Raw genomic sequence first — 23,681 nt, 5'->3', positions numbered from 1 at the left:
TTCTTTCTTTGCTTCCCCCAAATTGACAGATTCAACTCTTTGTTTCAAAGTTATGCAGTTATTGCTTTCCCATTTCAGGGACTCTCTCATGAGCCTTTGACCAGGAGAGATTTGGTTTTCAGAATGTGCTTATTGTCTGCTGGTTTGGACAGTTCACTGGCGTGTCTTAGTCAACCCATGACTAAGAAAGTGACCTGGACAGGCTGCCATTTTTATAGCTTGCAACTCAACCCATTGACTCACATTGATGTGCAAGATGAGCTCGGTGGTCAGTCTTTCTGCCAGACAGGGCACCGTGGCCTTTCCTTCCTCCAGGAGAACTCTGAAACCAGACAGAGCACACATGAATTTATAAAGGGTCCATATGATCATTTTCCAATACTGGGCTTTGTAAGTGGATAGGTGAGCTCAGCTCCTTGGGGCAACACACGCCGTCAGAAAAGCCAGGCAGCGAATGTGGACAGTTGATAATTATGGAGCAAGCTCATACCTAGGCAAGCACAGTGCTGGGAAGGTTACATTTATTTTCTCTTTTTGTCATCCCAATAAACTCATGAGGTAAGTTATCTTTTCAGGTAAAGCAAAACAAATATAACATCATAGAGGTTAAGTGACTTGCCCAAATTAGTATTTTCTTTCTTATAGCAAATATTTATCCCTGAATAGCAATATCAATCTTGATAAAGAAGAAAACTGGAGGCATCATAGTTCCTGTTTTCAAATATATTACAAAGCTACTGTAATTAAAGCAGTATGATGCTAGCATAAAGACAGACATATGGACCTATGGGACAGAATAGCAAGCCCAGAAATAAATCCATGCCTATACAGTTAACTGATTTTTGGCAATAGTGACAAGAATACACAATGGGAAAAGGATAATCTCTTCAACAAGTGGTATTGGGAAAATTGGATATCCACATGCAAAAGAATGAAATTGGATCCTTATCTTACACCAGACACAAAGTCAACTGAAAATTGATTAAAGGGTTAAATGTAAGACCTGAAACTGTAAAACTCCTAGAAGAAAACATGAGGGAACATCTTCATCATATTGATCTTGGAAATGATTTCATGGATATGACACCAAAAACACTGGCAACGAAAGTAAAAATAGACAAGTAGGATGACATCAGACTAAAAACTTCAGCACAACAAGTAAACAATCAACAGAGGAAAAGGCAACCTACAAAATGAGAGAAAATATTTGCAAACCATCTAACTGGTAAGGGGGTAATCTCCAAACTATATAAGGAACTCTACAATTCAATAGCAAATAAACCCTAATAACCCAATTTAAAAATGGGCTAATGATTCGAATAGAGATTTCTTCAAAGACATACAGATGGCCAACAGGCACATGGAAAGATGCTCAGCTACTCATCCGGGAAATGCAAATCAAAACTGCAATGAGATATTACTTCACATCTTTTAGGATGGTGTTATCAAAAAAACAAAAGACAAGTGTTGGCAAAGATGTGGAGAAATTGGAACCCTTGTATACTGTTGATGGGAATTCAAAATGGTGCAGCCACTATGGAAAGCAGTAAGAAAGTACCTTAAAAAATTAAAAATGGGACTACCATATGATCCAGCAATCTCACTTCTGGGCATTTATTCAAAAGAATTGAAATCAAGATCTCAAAGAGATATTAGCACTCCTATGTTCATTGTAGCACCATTCACAATAGCCAAGATGTGGAAACACCTAAATGTTCATGGAAAGATAAATGGATAAAAAATGTGGTAGATATATGCAATAGAATATAATTCAGCCTTTAAAAAGAAGGAAATTTTGCAATATGTGACAACATGAATGAACCTTGAGAACATTATGCTAAGTGAAATAAGCCAGTCACAGAAAGACAAATACTACATGATTCCATTCATGTGAGCTATCTAAAACTCATGCAATCAGAGAGTGGGAATGGTGGTTGCCAGGTGTTGGGGGGAGGAAGAAATGAGGAGTTGCTAACCAAAGAGCAAAAAGTTTCTGTTATGGAAGATAAATAAGTTCCAGAGCTCTGCTGAAAAATATTGTGCCAATAGTTAACAATACTGCATTGTTCACTTAGACATTTGTTAGGAGGGTGGACCTCATGATAAATGTTTTTTCCACAATAAAATTAAATTTTAAAAAACGTTTACACGGTGCTTACTAAGCACCTACATGATGCTAAGGGCTTTACAAATATTTAATCACTGAACAACCAATTTTTTTTTTTAAATTTTATTTATTTATTTATTTTTGGCTGTGTTGGGTCTTCGTTTCTGTGCGAGGGCTTTCTCTAGTTGCGGCAAGTGGGGACCACTCTTCATCGCGGTGCCCGGGCCTCTCACTATCGCGGCCTCTCTTGTTGCGGAGCACAGGCTCCAGACGCGCAGGCTCAGTAGTTGTGGCTCACGGGCCCAGTCGCTCCGCGGCATGTGGGATCTTCCCAGACCAGGGCTCGAACCCATGTCCCCTGCACTGGCAGGCAGACTCTCAACCACTGCGCCACCAGGGAAGCCCCTGAACAACCAATTTTAAAGAAAGGCTAATGCACCAGAAGGTTAAGTACCTCGCCCAGGGTCGCACACCAGGTGGTCTGGTTGCTAAGCGTTTGCTGTTAACACAAATTCACGAAGGACCCAGTAGGATCATTTTTCCAGTGCTACTGTGAGTGCCTTTCCTGCAAGGGCTGAGTCCCAGCATGTGGGCACACAAGGATTAAATCTCAGATGTTCAACAACAAAGCCCTTCAGCACACTTTTTTATCCAAGACTTAACTTTCCCAGAGACCTTGAACAGTGGTTTTCAAAGTGTGGTCCCTGGGTCAGCAACGTCGACCTCAACTGGGAACTTGTTAGAAACATAAATTCTGGGGCCACACCCCAGACCTCAGAGACTCTGGGACAGGGCACAGCCAGCTGGATTTTAACAAACTCTCTTGCAGATTCCACTGCTCCCTCAGGGTTGAGAACCATGGGTATCTGATTGTTACAGAATCTTCTCTCTGCTTGGTGAGCAGAGTTTTCTCTCCCTGTGACCCCTAACACTACTGAAAATGATCTGTTTCTTCCATTCAGGGCAGGAGCAGAGAGAAACAAGGAACCAGGGTGGTATCTACAGAGTGCTGGCCAGAACATGTGCGTGTGCCATATTATTTAATCCTAATCGCAATCCTGTGAAGCATTAGCAGGATGAGAAAGCAAAAGCTCAGAGAGGCTGAGCCATCTCCCAAGGGCACAGAGCAAGTAGCAAACCTGGTCTGCAAAAATTCACCATTTTCCCACTGTCTCTCCTTAAAGCAGGAGTGACCTCTATATCTTATTACCCTTCTCCCCCCTGAACTTGCTGTTCAGGAACAGCAAGTTCCTAAATAAAGTGAAAGGAAAGAAGTACCCGATTCAACGGGAAAAATCCCAGTGTTTTTCAAGATTTTGTGGGACTCAAAATGAGATAGCAAGTGAGAACATTTTGAGAAACCAAAGTGTGCTCTGCCTTATGAAATACCCTATTACAATTTTTAATCAGTGTCATCATCAGAGTCCAAGAAAAACTGGTTTAAGTAAATTTAACACCAATAAATTTAACACCGAAATAAAGACGAGGGTAGGTTATGCTAATTGTATAATTTTTATATATAATTTGGTAATCATCTAGGCCAATTCTGGTAGGCGGGGCTGCTTTCCATGGAGTCCAAGGTTGTCCTAAAGAATCTTACCTGAAGTACGGATGTGTTTGAAAGAACATCATTTCCTTCTTGGTTGCTTCGGCCAAGCTCAGCTTGTTCGTGACCTCCTGCTGACCCCGGCACTTCACTATCATATAGCCTTTCTTGAGACGGTATGTGAGGTTCTGCATGACTTTCAGGACACCTTTCTCAGTGCCCTTGTCCACTAGATCTGGTTTGGTCAGGATTCCTGTGAGGTGATTAGAGAAGGGCACTGGAGAGGTTGGTTCTCTACTCAAATATATTGAATGCTGCTAGGCTACGGGATCTTTTATTGGCCATGACCAGCAAAGCCTCCTGCAGCCTTGATTGCCCAGCGCCTGACAGCCGATTCATTCATTCATTCATTCCATCGTCACTCCTCTTACTTGTACTTTTCTTCACTCACCCATTCACTCAACTCATTTACTGCCTTGTGTAATTTATGTAACAAATGTCTCTTGGGTGCCTGCTGGGTGCCAGACACTTAGGCAGCATACATCATCGGAACCAACCCACTCCGTCACTATGCTTCCAAAAACACGTCATCCCTTACTGTAAGGAGGGTCTGTGCCCTCTCTCTAATGTCTCCTGTCACAGACTCACTCTGCCCCTTCTGGTTGGGTACCTCCTTTGATATCTTCCCTGCCTTCCTCTCTCATGTTCCTGCCCTCACTCCTTCCTGCTCACATTGGACTAAAAGCTTTGATTTCCAAGTGACTGTGTTCTTGATGGACACTTGGTTTGCTTCCACATTTTGGCTGTTGTGAATAAGGCTGCTGTGTACGTGAGTGTATATTCCATTTCCTTTTTAAACCTAGCACACTGTTCTCTATTTCTGTACTTGACCTAGAATGCATGGAAAGTTTGCATTGATGTTATAATGCTGCTTGGAATATACTAAGGCCAGATCGTGTATACTCTATGGTTATAGTACTTAGCTGAATTTATAACAATAATAGCTAATATTTAGCAAGAACTTTTGGTTATTAGAGTTTGTGGCTAATGAGAAGAACAGAAAACTACTACTGGTGTTACTCAATTTCTATGGAGACACTGATATCCAAATAGATCAGTCTACTGAACAGATGATATTATCTTTTGTGGTCATCAATAAGACATCCCTAATGACTTATAACTGCACGATGACTGGTGACCCAAAACCTGCGTTTTCTCTCTGGTTCAATGTGTTCTAGACACCTGTAGAAGTCAGCAGCTAACAGGGCACAAGTGTAGTCTGGCATATAATAACACATTACACTTGAGCTGTATTCCCCTAGCGTTATTTTGATCCTTACTGGAAAACTAGGCATTTGTTGAGGAAAAAGTGGAAAAGGCAATGATTTACTGAGTATCCATTTAGTCGAGGAAAATGACTTGCAAATTTTCAGGAAGGCAAACTCGACGGGTAGGTGAAGTGATTGGGAGAGAAGTGATATTGAATAATAATATTAAAAATTTTTAAATAGCAGCTATTATTTGCCCAAGGATATGTAGCCAGTAAGTGGTAGAACAAGGATTCAAACCCAGGCAGTCTGTGCTCTTAAACCAAGTCCCCTATAATGCCTTCCAGAGTGACTTTAAAAAAAAAAAAAGAAATTTAAGGGAACCCATCTGCACCAGGAAGCGTTCTGCTTGAATATAAATTCTGCAGACACCTGTGCTCCAATGTAAGCCTGGAAGTATGTTCCCTGAGTATGTTCATACAGGCCCTGGGAAAGTCTTTTCCATGCACCAAGGACTCACAAGAACTTTACCTGTGGAATTGCAGAGCTGATGGGCCACTTTCTCCTTTCTGGACCATTGTGGGAGAGCAAATAAGGCATTTCTCCTCCCCCATCCAGAATGGTTCAAGAATGCAAATAAGGGACAATAGGAAGGAGGGCAAAGAACCTCCAAATGTTGGCCACACATCTAACCCTGACTGTCAGTGAGGGTGGCCCACCTGCTGTGCTCGACTTCACCCCGAGCCCGTGGAGCTTCCCTGGGAACAGCACTTGGATCTAAGGCAGGATGTGGGCGCCTCTAACAGAGCTACATTCCAGGACCTTCTAAATACATAAGGGGTCTCTCCCTGGCTTCCTGTCCTCTAGAAGCTTGGTTCTTTCTTCTTACCTATGGTCCTGTCTCCATCGGGGTCCACCTCCTGAGCCATGCTCAGCGCCTCCGTGGTGGCGATGTCCACGTTGCAGGGGACCACCACTAAGTTGATTGTCTGCTGCCTCTGGATGTACTTTTTGATGAGTGCCTTGATCTGATGCCAAGGAATCACAAAGGAAGAACACGTCTCTGGTCACCCAAGAGCACGGCTAGACATCCCAGAGCATGACCCAGTTGTTACACTTCTGGGCTTTGGCTTAGCCTGTCCCCTTCCTCTGGAATGTCCACCCACTTGCCCTTATTGAGCTCTCTGTTGATGTCCTACTTATCCTCCAAAGCTCATCACTGATATTTCTTCTTTCTCAAAGACTCCCTGATTCCTATGGCTAGATGAGAGCCCTCCTTCATCGACAGACCTTCCCTGTGATGCTCCTGAGATTATGGCAGGAAGAAGCAATGTGCTCTGAGCCCAGGCAAGCATCTTCCTCACACCCTAGGAAGTCCCACCCGTTTGCTGAATGAAGCGGGGTAAGAAGTGTGGAATTAGTCCCTTAACGCAGTAAGGGAAATGACCTAACTACACTGCTCCTAGAGAGACAGAGAATGGTGATTTGGATATAGGAAGAAAGAGTAATTTAACTGCCCAAGACAGTGGAGCTAGCAGAGACCCCATCCAGAAGGGACTGACACAATCCTAGTTGGGCTATGGTTGAGTTCCCAACACTGGAAGTGCCTCCCATAAAAAGGAAGAGCGCAGTTAAGTGACCCCAGTCCTAGGGCAGGAGGGTATCATCTTCTCCCCGTCCTCCACCTTGTCCCTTTACACCCTGGACCCCAACCCCGCTCCTGAGACCATCCTTGTCTCCTTGGCCTCTATGTGAGCTGACCTGGCAAAGCTTGACAAGGCTGCTCTTGGGGTGAACCCAGCCCAAAGATCATGTGTGACTCTGGCATCCCAGTGACGACTGTGTCCTCAGGCAACCTTAGGGGGGAAGGTCTTTGGCAAAGAAGCCCAAGGCTCAGCGGCTGTCGGTTTGTACTGGGTCACTGCTGGTCTGCAGTTCTTATTTCTGTGCATTGTGGTGGCCTTTCTGCCCCTGATCAGAGATAACAGTCTGTGTTCCGATTGACTTAGGTAGCGCTAGTTTAAAAAACTGTTGCTAAAATTGGCAGATCCCATGTAAAAATCCAATTTCCGGCTTCTTTTAAATATCGGGATAGTGGTAACACTGGGCCAGCATTCTCACAGGACAACATTGGGCAGGGCGTCAACGCCTATACACCTCCCGTGCCACTGAGTCAACTTTGCCTGTTTCCATGACCTGCCAGGCCCTTGTCAGAATCTGAGTATGAGGCCCCAACCCTAGATGGTCCTACCCCAGTCTCCTCCCCAACTACTCAGAGTGAGGGCTGGGAAGGTGCGCCAGAGCCCTTGGGGCTGCCAGCAGAGACCTCAGAAGTCTCCCCAACTTAGCGTGGGACCCATTCCCAAGTTCCAGAAAGGCTCACCTGCAGTCCGATATCATGGGGCTGGTTTCCCACAGCCACCCTGGTGATGCCGGGAAGATCAATGAGGGTCAGATCTGGAACCTCAGGGGAGGTGATCTCCAGACTAATGAGCTCGTGGCTAATGCCAACTCCATTCCCAGCTATGACATCCTGGGCTACAGAGACCGAGAGGAGAAAAACCGAGAGTCCAAATGAACAACCCAACCTAGCAGAAGCAGTGAAACCTGTGGGCAGCTACATATTTCACCCATATTTGGGGACAGCCCTGATGTGAGAAATAGGCAGGCAACTTAGGGCACAGCCCTGATTAATTGCCTAATTCTTTAGAGATAGAAGTTGGGGTCGGGGAGATGACAACCAGCCTGTTCCTTTGTAAACCTTTCCTGCCTTAATTATCATTCGGGGTCACTACCTAAGATATGATTTTGTAACTTTGTACTGAAGTGTACCGTACGTACAGGAAAGTACCCATTGTCTTAGGCACGTGGCTTGGTGAGTTTCACAGGCTGGACCCTATATTGGTGCTTATAGCTGAGGGCTCTTCCTTTTCATTACCATGTGTTATTACACCCTGTGCCTTGATCCAGTCTACTGTTGATGGACATTGGGTGGTTTCCAATGGGGGGCGGGGTGGGGGGTGATCGCAAGAGTGCTGCTATGAAAATTCTGGAACCTGACTTTTGGTACACCTTTTGGCTGGGGATATACTCAGGACCGGAGTTTTTGGGCATCATGGGGTGTGCACACCTCCAGCCTTAGTGGATATTGTGCCAGTTTTCCAAAGTGGTTACAGCAACTTACCCTCCCACCAGCAGTGGACCAGAGTTCCAAGACACTATTCTAAAGATGCTCATTGTACATCCTTACACAGAATGTTCACCCAAGCTGGCACCCATGGTGCCCTCCTAGTCCTGCCCACAGAGCTCATGGCTAGAGAGAGTCTGGGCAGATCTCGACAGGGCTGCAGGATGTGCCGGGCACGAGGCATCCCAGGACAGGCATGGCCGGCACAGAGGGTGCAGAGCTTTTATCATTTGAAGCTAGGAAACTTGCCACTTGAGGGTCTCAAGAAGGTTCTGTTTTGAGGGGTGGATGCTAGAATTGGGGCAGTACTTCTCTGTTTTGGGAGGGATCCCTCTGGTGAGCCAGCTGAGACAACAGGATTCTCGGGGTGCTGAGCCCGCAGAGTCATGTGAAAACCCCAGCCTCAGATGCTAAGTTTATTGCTTAGTAAGGAAGAAGCCCATCTCCCTGGAACGGAAGCTGTGGCTGCAGAGTTTCCTGTTATGATCAGTGTTAATTTTCGCCTGCCTGGCTGAGCCCTGCTTGAGAGCAGGAAGGGGGAGAAGCCTGGGGGAGGGGGTGGGCATGCTCAGGGACCTGGGGGGCACGGTTGCGAGGGGGTGACCTCCAGGGTCCCCTCTGAGCAGGTACGGAAGTGGATTCCAGGAGCAACTGAGCCTTTTGATCATTCTGTGGTTACCTAAGCCTAATCTCAAGTGTTGGCTATGCTTCCAGAAATGATGGGGGGGGGGGGGTCAGCGCTGGGGGAAGCTGCATCGGACGGGGACAGGGACGTGGCCACAGGCACCCAGCCACGTTAGGTTAGAGCAGCTCCTTGGGACACACACACCCAGCAGTGACCAGGGTAGCTGGGGCGGGGGGTCCTGTAGGGGACACTTCCCAGAGGAGGGGCAGGTAAACTGAGACCCAAAGAAAGAGTAGGAATTAGGCAGGCAAGGAGGAGGGACAGCATGTGAGGGACGGCATTTGAGGCAGGGGGGCTGGCACATGGAAAAGCCTGGAAAGAAGTGGCGGGTGCTTGCTGTGGAGCTGGAGAGGCCCCGATGACCGACGATGACTGGGTTAGAAGGAGCCCACCTGTAGCCGCCCGCGGGGCCCTACCTTTACGTATTTCCCTCTCCACCTGTGAGGGGTCTTGCAACTGGAGCTCCGTCTTCCGGTAGCTGATTTTCCCGGCCCACCTGAACTCCTGCTTTGTCAGTTTCAGCACCAGCGGACACCTGGTTATGATTCCTGAGAGAGAGTTTCCCAAACATCCTAAGTTTCCCTTAAAAAGAAGCGTTCACAGGTGCCCTTTGCTCTTATTCTCCCCGGTGCCCCAGAGGCCTCGTCTGAAATCTCTAGGGCCTAGTCCAAACCCCAACACTTTCCCCCAGGCCATAGAAAGGCCTGGGGCGTGGTCCAGGTGGAAGCCCGGGGCCAGGACAGGCAGGATGTGAAGCGGCGGGATCTGCCTGACCCTGTCCGGCCCCTCCAAGCCTCTCCCGTTCGGGGGTGGAGGGAGCACACAGCACTGTCCTACGAGGCGGGTATGCCCAGGGCCACCTGCCTGCCTCACAAGACTGCCATGGCCACACTGGCCTCCAGACTCTCTGCTCTGTTGTTTCTCTCCCCAAAATGCTGAACCCAGGGCAGAGAGGAAGAGCCCTGTCCCCACTCTGACTCCATCACGTGTCAGGCACTGGGGCTGGTGGGAAACTCACAGGAGACTCTGGAGAAAAGGACCAGCTGCCCGTGGTCGGGAGGAGGCACCGGCCGAGGCGCTCTCACTGGCGGCTGTGTAGGGCCCAGGCAGCCCTCCGGCATCCCCACTCCCTCCTCTGTGCCCAGGAGGCAGCCCTGGCCCCCCCGGGTTCTGGTTGGGTTTTGCCGATGGGCAGTGCTTGCAGGAGATGGGAATGAGGGAGGGAACCAGGACAGGGGAACTTCTACCCACTACAGGATGCCATCTCTTTCCTTCTTTTTTTCCTTTATAATTATTTTATTCAATCAGAAATGTACAACAGCTTTTAAACTCTACACACACTTAAAAAATGTTTAAAGGAAACAGGGACTTCCCTGGCGGTCCAGTGGTTAAGACTCTGCACTCCCAACGCAGGGAGCGTGGGTTCGATCCCTGGTTGGGGAACTAGATCCTGCGTGCTGCACAGCATGGCCAAACAAAAAAAAATTTTTAAAGGAAACATTGTGTCTTATCACACCATGATCCTGGCTAATAGCTTCTCAAAGTGTTGAGAAAATTCTTCAAAAAGACTTCACATGTTACCTGAAACTCACAAATTAACAAGAGCAAAGAAGAAATGCTTCTACGCTCTTAGAAAGATAACTAGAAAGAAACCGACTGATACAGGCCCAGCGATGGCTACTGACAGGGGAAAGAGGACTCAGAAACTACGGGCAGCAGGAACATCCAGGGCCCTGCCGCCCGGCCCCCTGCCCACACAATGCACTCCAGACGCAGCCGTCCAGGACCTGTGGGAGCTCCCCCTCCCGGGGGCCTTCCCAGCGACCTCCCCTGAGCCCACTGGTCCCCGGGATGCCTTGTGGCTTGCAGGAGGCTGGCCCGGCAGAGCTTACCGCTGCCTCTGGGAAGGGCGACCCCCGACAGAGCCTCCAGCACGGAGCTCTTGCCCGAGCTCTGGTCCCCAATGACAGCGATGGCGGGCAGGGCCAGGTCCTGCTCCACGCCCAGGGCCCGCAGGGAGTCAATGAGGTCTATGCAGGGCCGCACCTTCTCCTCGTACTGGCTGTACAGGTTGTTCTCGGGCCCCTGGAAGAGTCACAACAGACTTCACAGTCTTGGCCTCTGATGGGGCTCCCACCACCTTCGGGAATTTGTGGCCGAATTGATGGATCTACTGATGTTGGGTTAGAAACAGGAGGGATGAGGGGTGGATCTGGATGTGCCTGCAGGGAGGTCCCCGTGCTCTCTTCCTGTGGAGGCTTTGCTTCCGCTGCTGGGGGGAATATCTGGCTGGGGCTGGAGATGGAGGTGCCCGTCTGAGCAGGCCATGTGGCGCCAAGGGGCAGGCGTTCCCAGCCGGAGGGAGGAGAGGATCGGGCCCGCGGCTGCCGAGCTGGGGTAGGGTGGGGGTGGCAGGCTGGCAGTGATGACAGCGTTAGTCATAGCTGGAGGCAAAGCTCCCAGGAAGGAGCCCCCAGACTCACGTCCAGGAAGGCCACTGCTGCCCGCAGAGACTGCGTCTGTCCCTGGTGCTTGTTGGAAGTGCCCAGGAGAGAGGGGGACCCCAGTTGTGCTCCTGGGGCTGGACCAGACTTGCAGGTTTTATTTCCCGCCTTTCCCCGCCCCCGCCAACCCCCGGGGGGTGCTGGGATGCGCCCTTCCTGACCATACCTGCACCCGACTTACCTTGGACATCTGCTGGTCCCTGTTTCCTCCTGGCTGCTGATGGTTCAAATTCAGCACATTGAAGTCCTTGGCGAGGAAAACCGGGTCCGTCCCTCCCCCCTGCCAGTTTGGCGGGTACGTCACCTGTCCAGGTGCTGCGCCCGGTGGCCGTAGTGGCTGCTGCTGGAAGGAATTCATTTCTTCTTTTGGACGGTGTTGGGAGGAACCTGGGCTGCACGTAGGGCTCAGGCACCAGCTGTCGCCCGGGGAGCTGATGGGTGCGGTCACCACTGCTCAGCGCCTCCGATCTTCCTGGCAAGCTCTACAAAGACACAAGTTGGGAACGTGGCCCAAACGTCCCCCAGCAGACCTCCCCAGGGCTGCATTTTTTCCAGCTCTGCCTTGCCCAGCCCCGTACAACCCATCCTCTGCACACAGGGGAGGCCGGTAGCCCAGCACAGGAGGGGCGGATGGCAACATGCAGGCGCAGAGCACAAGAGGGGTCTCCATGGGCCCCCAGGGCCTGGGGACAAGCGAACTCCACGCTTCCACGGGAGAGTGTGTTTTTTTTTTTTTTTTAAAGGAATTCCTTTATTTTTATTATTTATTTATTTATTTATTTATTTATTTATGGCTGTGTTGGGTCTTCGTTTCTGTGCGAGGGCTTTCTCCAGTTGCGGCGAGCGGGGGCCACTCTTCATCGCGGTGCGTGGGCCCCTCGCTATCGTTGCCTCTCTTGTTGCGGAGCACAGGCTTCAGACGCGCAGGCTCAGTAGTTGTGGCTCACGGGCCCAGTTGCTCCGCGGCATGTGGGATCTTCCCAGACCAGGGCTCGAACCCGTGTCCCCTGCATTGGCAGGCAGACTCTCAACCACTGCGCCACCAGGGAAGCCCTCCACGGGAGAGTTTGAATGTCCCGCTGTCACTTCTGATGGGCTCCGTGTCACCTGAGGTTCAGGACTGGGCAGGAGACTGTAAGACGCGGAGAGATGACAGGCAGCCCCTCCTGGGTCCGTTTGAAGCCAATCTCTGCCCTGCCATCACTCTTTCCCACACAGACTAGGTCAGCCTGCTGGGAAGCTTGGGAGAAATGGTTGTTTGGGTCTCTTGCTTTTCCATGGGGCCTATAATCAGGTAGTCAGCACCCTAGAAAGAGCTGGCGGTATTGAGTGCCGGCCTCACCCAGCGCTGCTCTAAGATGCTCATTTCATTTTCACAACAACCCTACGTGTTAGCTCCTAATCTTCATTTTTCCAGGTCAAGAAGCTGAAGCGCAGAGGTCCAGTTACTGGCCTAAGTCAGGGCCCAGAGACCAGCCAGCAACTCTGGGTCATGAACCCTTTCCTGCTATGACCTCCACTGGGAGCAGAGTGGATACAGTGAGTTGAATGGCTCCACCCCCCCTACCAAATGCATGTCCACCTGGACACATGAATGTGACCTTATTTGAAAAAGGCCACTTGCAGATGTAACTGATAAGAATTTGGAGATGAGGGTGGGCCCGAAATCCAAGAAGAGACAGGCAGAGAGGATTTGAGACCCAGAGACCCACGGCCAGAGGGAGACAGAGGCAGACATTGGAGGGATGCTGCCCCAAGCCGAGGAACCCCAAGGGGGGCAGGAACCCCAGAAGCTGGGATAGAGGCCTGGAAGGGATCCTCCCCCACCCTTCCAGGAGGAACTAATTCTGCCGACGCCTCGACCTGGAACTTCCGGCCTCCAGAACCAGGAGAGAATAAATGTCTTGTTTTATGCGTCCCAACTTGGGGAATTTTTTATGCCAGCCCCAGGGCACTAACCAGTGGGGAGGATTGGAGTCTTGAGGTGGCCCCTCCCCCATAGCTGGCCTTTGGGGCGTCCACTTGTATCCCGTGTCCAGCTGCGGTCCTGCAGTCCAGCCCTCCATCCGTCCTCTCTACGCGACAGCGGCCCCTGTGCACACATTGTGGCCCTTTTCCTTCTAAACCCCTGGTCTCATCATGTCACTGCCCTTTCTAAAAACCTCTGTCATGTTTTCTTTCAGAATAGAGTTCTCAAAAAATTTGGTCCTAACCTAGCTTCTCATATTTTATATCATCTCTGAATGCTGGGCCTAACAGTTTGCCTTCCTCAGACGGCACATATGCACATTCACAACTTTGTGTGTGCCACTGACCTGTTTTTAAAAATGAGGGTGATTTGTTCATTCATTCATTCATTCATTCAACAAGTATGCTTTGAGGACTGATATGGGCTGAATTGTGTCCCCAAGTTCCTATGTTGGAGTCCTATTCCCCCAGGACCTGAGTGTGTCTGTACTGGAGATATGGCCTTTAAAGGGGAGATTGAGGTAAAATGAAGCCACTAGGGTGGGTCCTAATCCAATCTGACTGTCTTTATGAAAAGAGGGGATTAGGACCCAGAGGTGCACAGAGGAAAGAGCACGTGAAGACACGGGGAGAAGACGGCCGTCTACACACCCAGGAGAGAGGCCTCAGGAGAAACAAACCCTAATGACCCATTGATCTTGGACTCTTGGCCTCCAGACTGTGAGAAAATAAATTTCTGTTGTCTAAGTCGCCCAGCCTGTGGCACTTTGTTATGGTGTCCTGAGCAAACTAATACAGGGACCTACTATGTGCCAGGTAGTTCCTGCCATAGGGGTACAGTGGTGATCAAGCCAGATAAAGTCCCTGCTTCTAGTATATACATTCTGTCAGGGACACCCCCCAAACAAATAAGCCAACCAACAACGATATAATCCCAGGTGACGATGAAGTGTCTGGAAGAAAGGTAGTGGCTTATAGAGCCAGGGGTCAGGTGTCAGGGGGTAGGGGTTCTGTTTGAGGGTGTGTCCGTGTACAGGAAATGAAGGAGCAGAGGAGCAAACATTTGAGGACCTGGGAGGAGCCTTCCTGGCAGAGGAAACATAAGTGCAAATGTCCTGAGGTCAGTATGAGCTCAGGGAACTGGGAGAAGCACCCCTTTCTCCTGGGGGGCTCAGAAAGCCCAGCCCAGGGGCACCTCCTTTCTTGGGAGGGGGCTGGCCTCTCTGCCTCGTCCTGTCTGGGCTGTGCCCTGGCCTTTCCTGGCATTGTTAGGGCTGGACCTGACACTTGGGTTTGGGCTGGAAGAAGGCAGAGAAGGTCTTCTACCTGCACTCTTCTGAGTGGTCAGCCCCACTGACCCGGAGACTATAAGCGAAGGGGGATCCCCAGGTTTGGCCCTGCTCCCTGGGGAGCCCTGCGAAGGCTGTCAAGTGGAAGGAGCGCCCTTACCTCTGTGTTCAAATCCTAAGCCAGCACTTCTGTTCCCTCTTGTGGATGAAGGGCAGTGAGATCGCTCAGCAGAAACTCATGAGGGAATTGGTTGGAAGGCCAACCTCACAGCCAGCCCGTCAGCCGATCCCGATGTTCGGGGCTGCGTGGGAATGACGCAGGCACTACCCAGCCAGGAACCGCTGGCACCTAGCCCTTGGAGTGCCCCATGGCCTAAGCCAGCTTTAGTGGAAAAGGCTCTCAGACAGCCCCTCCCTCTGGTTGGGGACCAAAAATAAATCTGGGTTTTTTACAGCTGTTTTGCATCTTCCCGTTCTTCTTCATTTCTCTGAGTCCCTGAGGTTTAGCCTTTGATGTGTTCCGTATCTCACAGTCTCCCACGCTACCATACTCCCCAGTGAAATCATTCGTTTTACAAAACACCTAGCCTTCTAGCAAGTATCAAGAGAAAATATGATCTCATGCAAAATATCTCTGCTTTTTTTTTTTTTAATTAATAAAATTGCCCTAAAGGACATATCCAGCGGAGTTCCCTGGTGGTCTAGTGGTTAGGATTCGGTGCTTTCACTGCTGTGTCCCAGGTTCAATCCCTGGTCGGGGAACTGAGATGAGTGGCACGGCCCACCCTCCCCCCCCCCCCCCCCAGAAAAAAGAACATATCCAGGGATTTATTTAATCTCCTTAATATAAGGAAATTATAGTAAAATTATATTAACTTCCTTAATATAAAAACTCAAGAGATTCCTTTGCAGAGGGCCCAGCTGGAGGAGTTTGCTCTCCTGGTGAATCGAGTGCTTCTTTTTGTCAAAGAGGGAAAGAGACCATCTGTCCCACGCAACCTTGGCCTTGGGAGTCAGGAGGCTCAGGACAAATTGTGGGCGGTCCTAGCTGCCTCTGGCTTGGCTTTGCGCCTTGGCTCCTGTCCCCAAGGCCTTAACAAAGATTATTCTAGTGTTATGGTTTGACTGTGGCACTTTTTAAAACAACTTAGAGCAGGGCGTGAAAGAGCTAGTCTCGGCGAGTCTGTATGTCCTCTGCCTTTTCTGGGGGGAGGGGGTGGGAGTTGGAGGATCCAGGGTGGGGGTGTGGAGAGGCTGCAGCTGAAGAGGCAGTGGTTCCACAGAGAGGCTGGGAGGTGCAGCGTGGAGGAGTATTGGTGTCAGGGCATCTGTGTGGCAGGATGGGGCAGCAGGATCATATCAAGTGACGGGCCCCGAGCTCTCTTTAATAATATAAAGATAAGAGGCTAAGGGCATAAGAGCAGCTGTGGGCAGGAGAGAGGTGGCCCGTCCCACACGAGTGTCACTGAGGTCAGCTGCAGAGAGGGGGTTTCCTGCCTTCCCTCTCACGGGGCAGGACCCAAAGCACTCTAGAGGGACCCTGCCTGCCCCTACTCCCCACCTAGATCTGTGCAGGGGCAAAGGGCTGTGTCCACGTATGAGAGCGTGACCAGCAGCCCAGGGGAAGAAGCAGCCCAGGAGTGGACAAAGGGTGGACTGGCAGAGAGGACCACGGCAGGAGGATGGGAGGAGGGAGATGGGAGAAGGGAGATGGGAGGAGGGAGATGGGAGGAGGAGATGGGGGGAGGGAGATGGGAGGAGGGAGATGCGGGGAGGGAGATGGGACTAGGAGATGGGAGGAGGAGATGGGAGGAGGGAGATGGGAGAAGGGAGATGGGAGGAGGGAGATGGGAGGAGGAGATGGGGGGAGGGAGATGGGAGGAGGGAGATGTGGGGAGGGAGATGGGACTAGGAGATGGGAGGAGGAGATGGGAGGAGGGAGATGGGAGGAGGGAGATGGGACTAGGAGATGGGAGGAGGAGATGGGAGGAGGGAGATGGGAGGAGATGGGAGGAGGGAGATGGGAGGAGGAGATGGTCGGAGGGACCACTGAAGGGGAAGGAGAGTATCACTGTGAGTCATCCCTGGCCCCTTTGTGTGTCCTCCATCACCTGCAAGGATGGAGGCTGTGCTGATCTCCGTCCCGGCAGAGGACAGTTTATTACAAAAGGATGTAACTCAGTCCCAGCCAGATGCAAGACGCTCACAGGGCAGAGCTGGGGTTGTGGCTCAACCTGAGGACACGTCAGGAAGCCCAGAGCTGTCGGCCGGCCTGGCCACACACAGCGGCACAGCCGTGCAGCCGAGCCCAGTCTCCCACCTCCCCCCAGACTGGACCATCCCCTCGTTTCTGACCACCTTCCGGCCCACCCAGCCCTGGAATAGCTGGGAGAGCGAATTCACCCCAACATGGACAGCTGGGACCATGGCGATGGCGCCCCCTCTGTTGAAGACACCCCCAAATTGTGATGAGACTACTAACATCACAGATAAGCCCCATGAGGGATGAACAGGTGAAAAAAGGGACTTAGCCGAGGTTGTAAAACTGTGTTCCCAAACTGGGGGCCCAGGCACCCTGGGGAACCTCAGCAAACCGGCAGCTACACTTGGGGTCATCAGAACTTCCCAGGATACACAGGGATGTCTGTTGGCCACCACGTTACCTACTATTACTGAGTTCTTTGGACCTAACTCATGAATCAATAGAACTATTAGGCGTGTCTGTTGGTCGGGGCACCATGAACCAATTACTGAGACAGTCAGGGTGCCCAGGAAGGAGAAAATTTGGCAACATCTGCTATGAGAGCGAAGGGGAGATTCTGAAGCATCATGAGGGTGGGTGTGGGTGGAAACAGGCTGAGGAAGGAGTCGGGGATGGGGACGGGGTGATGGGACAGCTGGCCAGACACATGGCCAGGCGGGCTGGGAAGGGCTGGGCAGGGAGCGAGGCCAGGAAGAGGCTCAGGTGGAGTTCCCAGGGGCTCGGCGACCGCTCTGGTGTCTCCTTTGTGCTCTTCACGTGCACACGTGCTGTCGGATTTCATTTCTGTTTTCCCTATTTTTCTATAAGACGGGAAGTGAGGTTCCGACAAGTTAAGCATCCGAGACACCGCCCCACGGCTAGAAACCCACAGACTCAGGACTCTCATGAATAGTGTGTTACTTCGATAATGAGGAAACAGTAACACCATTCTGATTTTGAAACCTCAAGGCAGAGCATTACCGTTAGTCATGGGTAGAGTTCAGAAACACGATCTTGAAGACCAGCCCCTCCTCCCTGGCCCTCTTCCTTGGGACTGTTTTTGCTTCTCCGGTGTTTCCAGTTTTCTACATGCTTCAGTCAGTCCCAGAGGAGTCGCTGGTCCCAGGAGCCTGGATCCCAGCTCCCTGTGACCATCCCCCGGCCCCTGGGTCTGGCCTCCAGGACCTGCACCGGCCCTGGATCCTGCTGCGATGTTCCACAGCTGGGCAGGCTCACGCCCGCGTCGTGGAGAACCCTGCAATTCATTTAAAACTTCCTCCTTTGACAGATTTGTGCTGAATCCGTATGACCCCTCACGCAGACCTGTGGGGATATTTCATCTCCTTCCCTAGTAAATAGAAATTAATTTCTCCTAAAAGCAGAATACAACAACAAAAATCTGGTTCACTGAGATTTCGTCACAGTTTCCAGGAAAGAGGAAGAAAGATGTCATTACTGTCGGATCCAAGTCTAAACCTTCCCTTGGCTTAGCCCCTGGCTCCGTGTGAGCGGGCGGGAAAGAGCTCAATGTCTGCTTGTCCTGTAAAATCTGCCAGAATGGGTCATGGGTCACGGCTGACCATGTGGCCTGGATTATTTCTTCCTGCTGGCTGCGTGACCTCAGCATCCTGAGATATTCTGTTCAGTGTCTCAGGAGGAACCAACACTGCTGAGGCCTTGACCTCAGGCTTCCAGCCTCCAGACCTGGGAGAGAATACATTTCTGATATTTAAGCCCACCAGTCTGGGGTACTTTGCCATGGCAGCCCTAGGGCACTAACATAACGTTTCTTTGCTGGGTAGACTTGGCATCAGTACCTGTCTCTCTTCAAGTAAAACTCTGAAGGCATAATCATGTACCGTCACATGCTACAAGGGGAATCAGCAAATGCTAGAAATCAGGTGTCCTCGCCCTTCAGAAGAGCCAGCTTTCCAGGACACCACGGAGGGTGGCCACCACTGCCATGGGCAAGAGGGCTCCTGAAGCTCTGAGGCCAGGCTCTGGGGCTTCAATTCTGATGCCGGTTCCAATGCGTGTGTTTTTCTATATCACCAAGCAATTCACTCAATTCTGATACTGTTTACCAGGACATGGCATCAGGTGTCACAGGGCTATCAGAGGGGGCTCAGCCCTACTCAACAGCTCCCGCCCCATCCTGCTGTCAGCTACAAATTGTCACTTGCCACCTGCCTCCACAAGGATGAAGTCACCCTCCACTGCAGTCGCTGACGGTCGGCTATAGCCCTCATTCTGCCCCCAATAAAACTTAACTCACAACTCTCACGTTGTGCGTTTTTTTTTTCCCAGTCGACACTGCCCACTTCAGATGCCAATGGCTAGCAGGTACAGGTTGTCACCTGTGCTTCTGGCTATAGATCAATCGGAGGTTCCAATGACCCCCTCCTTGGAGTTGAATAATCTGCTAGAGCGGCTCACAGAGAAACATTTTACTTACTAGACCGCAGGCTTATTATAGAAGGATTTAACTCAAGAACAGCCAGATGGAAAGACCCAGAGGGCAGGCATGGGAGGCGTGGGGAGCTTCCATGCTCCCTGTGAACACCACGCTCCCAAATCTCCACGTGCTCACCAGAAACTCTCCAAACCCGCTTGGGTTTTAAGGAGGCTTCATTACATAGACCTGATTGATTAAATCATTGGCCGTCAGTGACTGAACTCAACTTCCTGCCCCTCTTCCCTTCCCGGAGGCTGGGGGTGGGACTGAAAATTTCAGCCCTCAGGTCACAGGATCGTTTCCCCAGGCAACCGGCTCCCATCTCATTAACATAACACTACGACCTGAAGTCCCTTCATTAACATAACAGAAGACAATGCTCTCTTCACTCCCAAGGGTTTTAGGAGCCCCGTGTCAGGAACTGACACAGACCAAATAATATATTTCTCTTTTTTCCTGCAGTTGTAGGTATTGTGAAATAGTCACCATGACGAGTTAACATCTGCCCTCATACTTACAGTTTTTTCTTGTGATGAGGACTTTTAAGATCTACGTTCTTAGCAACTTTCAAAAATGCGATACAGCGTCATCAGCTCTGAGATGTAACGTACAGCACGGTGACTATAGTTAATATATTTCTTATTATAAATCACAACATCACAGAGCACAAAGCTCTCTCCCCACCCCGAGATGTGTACCTTCCACGGAAGTTCCCAAAGCCACTTCTTTGTGTCCCCAAGGCCTTTGGCCAGATCTGGGGAGACGGGCCCCCTTGCTCTTTCTAGAACGTGCTCTCTGCCTGCAGGGATGGTTGGAGGCCAGCACCAGCACAGGCAGCTTCAGACGCCTATCTTTCTGTCTCCAGCCTTCTGGCCCAAGCTATGCTTACCAGAAAATCCTTTCAAAAGGAAAGCGTGTCTGCTGCATGAAGACGTGGTGAAGCATCCCTCCCTGCCCCGACCCAGCTCTTACCTGAGCACCTGCAGAGTGGAGACCCGGCGAATCACTATCTCTCTCCCTTCCTCCGTTTCCCTTTTATAGAAACGGCTCCTCCCCTTGCTTCCTCCTTTTCCAGCAGCAAGAGAAATGAAACTAATGGCCCGCCACAGAAAAGAAACTGAAGACTCAATGCGCTTCCTGGTGACTTACGCAGTTGTCCTCAGACTCCGGGTGACAGTCTGCGTCTGAGTTTCCTGGTGGGCTTGTAAACACACGGGGGGCTGCCCTGCCACCCACACCCGGGATCAGATGCCCGAGACTCTGCTTTGCTAACATGTTCTCAGAGAGGTGGGAGCCGGACACCCTTGGAGATCCGGTCACTTAGCACAGCGCTCTCCAGCAGGACTTTCTGAGATTCTCTGTGCTGTCACTCTCTCCCCGTGTTAAGCTCTGAACACGCCAAAAAGGGACGTCCCCAGCTCCCCGCAGTAACCCACTTGTGCAGTGCGTACCCTCTTCCTCGGTTGGTCTCTCTGCTCTCGGAGAGTTCTTGCTGGGAACTCAGCCCTGAGCTAGCCCCACTTTCTGGTCCTAGGTTGGGGTTACTTCACCTGCAATACTACAGGCATGCACCCCAGGGGGCCCCAAAGGTCTCCCGGCGCCGGTGGCGGCGCTGTGACTAAAGGGGGGTGGATGAGTCAGGCATTCCCATCACCAGAGTGTGGGGAACCCCGAGGAGCCCCCGAGATGCGGGGCTGGCGCAGGACGGGGGAAAGCCGGACTCAGTTTCGGCTTCACTCCCGCGATCCTTTCCAAAACAAAAAATAATATTATAAATTAGAAAATAAAGCCTGAGCAGTTCTTTGCTCATTCACTTGTCTTGTAGGCAAATTTCCCTTTAAAGAAGAAATTTAGAGGCTAAGAAAATGGTTTTCAAACCCTGGCATTAGGAAGTTACAGGGAGGGTCTCCGGGGTCTGTGTCCTGCGGGATCTATTGCCCGGATCATCCAGAGGCCCTGGGCAGAGGTGAAGGATGGAGGGAGGAACTGGGCAGCCGACTTCACCGCCAATGTCTTGTGTCACAGGGCGGGTGCGTCTGTGCTCCAGGACGGTTACAAGTGAAGGCACCGCACAGAGCGACACCCACCTCCGTGGAGGCAGCGGGAGGACCCCGCACCCCCGGCCAGAGCAGCAACCGCTCGGCACGCCCCTCATCCTGACGTCATCAAAGTGCTGGGCGGGGTCTCGAGCTGCGGGGAGCTTGATGACGATCCCCGGCCAGAGCCCCTCCTCCCTCTCGGCCCACTGACCCTCTGAGGAAGGGCTGGCCTGGGTGCTCTTACAGCCCCGAGCCATCTGGAGCCAGAATGCACCCACCCTCAGCCAGACCTAGCCTTCTGAGTTTGCTTTCTCAGCCGTACAGAGGGGACCATGCAATGTCTCCCTGATTAATGGATTAAGGAGATGGAGGGACCAAGGAGTCTGTGGACAGACAAGAGTCTTAAGTGTGTGTTTGTGCCAGTGGGGCGAAGTAGCAGAGGCCGCTTGGGGGTGGAAACCCCCTGACTCTTCACTGTCTGGGCCCCAACTTCTCCAATCGGGGTGACGATGGTGACCCACCTCAGGGCAGATGCTAGGAGGACAGGCCTGGGGTGGGCAGCGCGATGGAGGGTCCTAGCTGGTGACACACTTTCCTGTCAGGAACGAGCCGTGTTCCTGATTTTGTGGTGCCAGAAGTCCAAGCATCTAGGAAATAGGGATGCTGAGAGCTCAAGAAGTGCCTGCCTTTTCCAGGGCAGAGGCTAGAGGCCCTCCCCTCTCTGTGGGAGGGGCTGCCCTTCCAGGGCCCCCCCCCCCAACCCACCGCGGGGAGGGGCAGGTCTGCACACCTGGGAGAGCTCACGGGGGCGGGGAGGGCTTAGGGACCTCCCCGGGGTCTGTGTAATGAGGACAGATGTTCAGGGGTGGTTGCCCATCTAAGGCTCGGTTTCCTTGGCAACTTCTGGTTTGTTTTGTTTTCTGGTAATAGACTTTATTTTCTAGAGCAGTTTTAGGTTCCCAGTAAAATTGAGGGGAAGGTACCGAGAGCTCCCCCAGACGCCCTGTCCTCCCCCCATGCACAGCCTACCCCACTGTTGACCACCCCGTACCCGAGGGGCACATTTGTCACAATCCACGACCACACACTGTCACCCGGAGTCCACGGTTTACGTTGGGGTTGCTCTCGGGGTTATACATCCAATGGGTCTGGACAAACGTGTAATGACATGCAGCCACTGTGACAGTCCCCTACAGAGGAGAGTCCTCTGTGGTCCTCCTGATCACCCCTCAGGGGTCTCCGTGCTGCTGCCTTTTCAGCGATGCCCTAATGCTCTCCAGACGCCTCTTCCAGGCCTCCTCCAAGGTGATCCAGAACCTGGAAAGGAGTTCTCTCTGATTGCTTGTCTGTGTCCAAACATCTCCTTTTTGTTAGGACACCAGTCATACTGAATGAGGGTCACCCTGCTTTAACTTATGACACCTACAATGACCCTGTTTCCACATGAGGTCACATTTTGCGGTACTGGTGGTTAGGACTCAACTCATGAATTTGGGGGGAACAGAATCTAGCCCATAATAGGGCCCCAGCCAAGATCCTATCCAGTGGTTTGCAGACCCCTCTGCAAAGAGAGAGGCCCAGGCTCCCTGAGGGGCCGACAGTCACCCCCCACCGCCACGAGGTTGATGTCCCCCCTGGTTGGCAAAGGGGTGCAAGGATGAGGGTTCACATGTGTCCTGGCAGGAGCTTTGGGGGACCTCTGGACTTCTGCTCTCTCTGGCTTCCATGCCTGGGATGGACCCTCCTTCAGCCTGCCTCCGGGCACCCAGAGCTGAGCCTCGGCTGCCCCGCGAGCCGCCTGCTCCACGAGTGAGACCTCAGCGCTGTTGTCAGCCACTGAGATCTGGGTGGCTTGATCCTGCAACGGTGCTGAAATTCAGGGTGCCACGTGCTACCATGTTTTTCAAAGGAGGCCTGCCGATAAAAGTGCTTGAAAATCATTTGTCTATCCCAATCCCTCTATTTATAGATGAGCAACTGGAGGCTCAGAGAAGCACTCTTAAGCTGGTATCAAAGTCTCCTACCATTTCTGGTAGCCAGGCTTGGGAGGGAGGTTAGAATGGGCACTTGGCAATGACTTGAGTCTCTTAACCCCAAGTCCCTGGGTATCTTGGTCCGTAGATCTATGATGTGTCTCCTAGGAAGCCTGGGGTGTACAGTGGCTCTCCCGAGAGCAGACCCTGCTCACCTGTCAGAGATCCTTCTCCCCCACCCTGTTAGACAAGGTCCCACCGGCCACTGGAGTGACACCCCAGCATGGAGGCGGACACGGAATCTCCTCACTATCGCACCGCTGGTGCCCGAGTTAGGCGCACCCAGATTTGTGGAATGAATAAGTTCAGGGACCTGCAGGGGGAGTTCAAGAGCTCACCTGGGGTTGACCCAGGAAGG

The 23,681-nt window shown here is 51.5% G+C and overlaps 1 protein-coding gene across 5 annotated transcripts in view; it reads right to left on the bottom strand.

Annotated features, from left to right (window-relative positions):
- The window catches only part of MX2 (MX dynamin like GTPase 2), a 30,696-nt gene extending 10,397 nt beyond the window's left edge, over window positions 1-20,299 (bottom strand). Inside the window, exons 1-9 of one of the 5 annotated variants that reach the window (XM_059921601.1) lie at window positions 20,141-20,189; window positions 11,602-11,779; window positions 11,479-11,514; window positions 10,686-10,878; window positions 9,210-9,341; window positions 7,305-7,459; window positions 5,811-5,949; window positions 3,708-3,906; window positions 244-322 (exon numbers count right to left, since the gene is read on the bottom strand). In XM_059921601.1, the coding sequence (XP_059777584.1) occupies window positions 244-322; window positions 3,708-3,906; window positions 5,811-5,949; window positions 7,305-7,459; window positions 9,210-9,341; window positions 10,686-10,878; window positions 11,479-11,514; window positions 11,602-11,655 (987 nt within the window). In that variant the 5' untranslated portion in view covers window positions 11,656-11,779; window positions 20,141-20,189. Of the gene's footprint in view, window positions 1-243; window positions 323-3,707; window positions 3,907-5,810; window positions 5,950-7,304; window positions 7,460-9,209; window positions 9,342-10,685; window positions 10,879-11,478; window positions 11,780-20,140; window positions 20,190-20,223 lie in introns of those variants that run through there. The other 4 variants (XM_059921602.1, XM_059921599.1, XM_059921598.1 and 1 more) reach the window with 4 other exon arrangements.
- Between the last annotated feature and the right edge of the window lie 3,382 nt (window positions 20,300-23,681).

This window comes from Balaenoptera ricei, chromosome 4 (genome assembly GCF_028023285.1).
Source record: "Balaenoptera ricei isolate mBalRic1 chromosome 4, mBalRic1.hap2, whole genome shotgun sequence".
Classification (NCBI taxonomy): Eukaryota; Metazoa; Chordata; class Mammalia; order Artiodactyla; family Balaenopteridae; genus Balaenoptera; species Balaenoptera ricei.
This window is presented reverse-complemented; position numbering and strand designations above follow the sequence as displayed.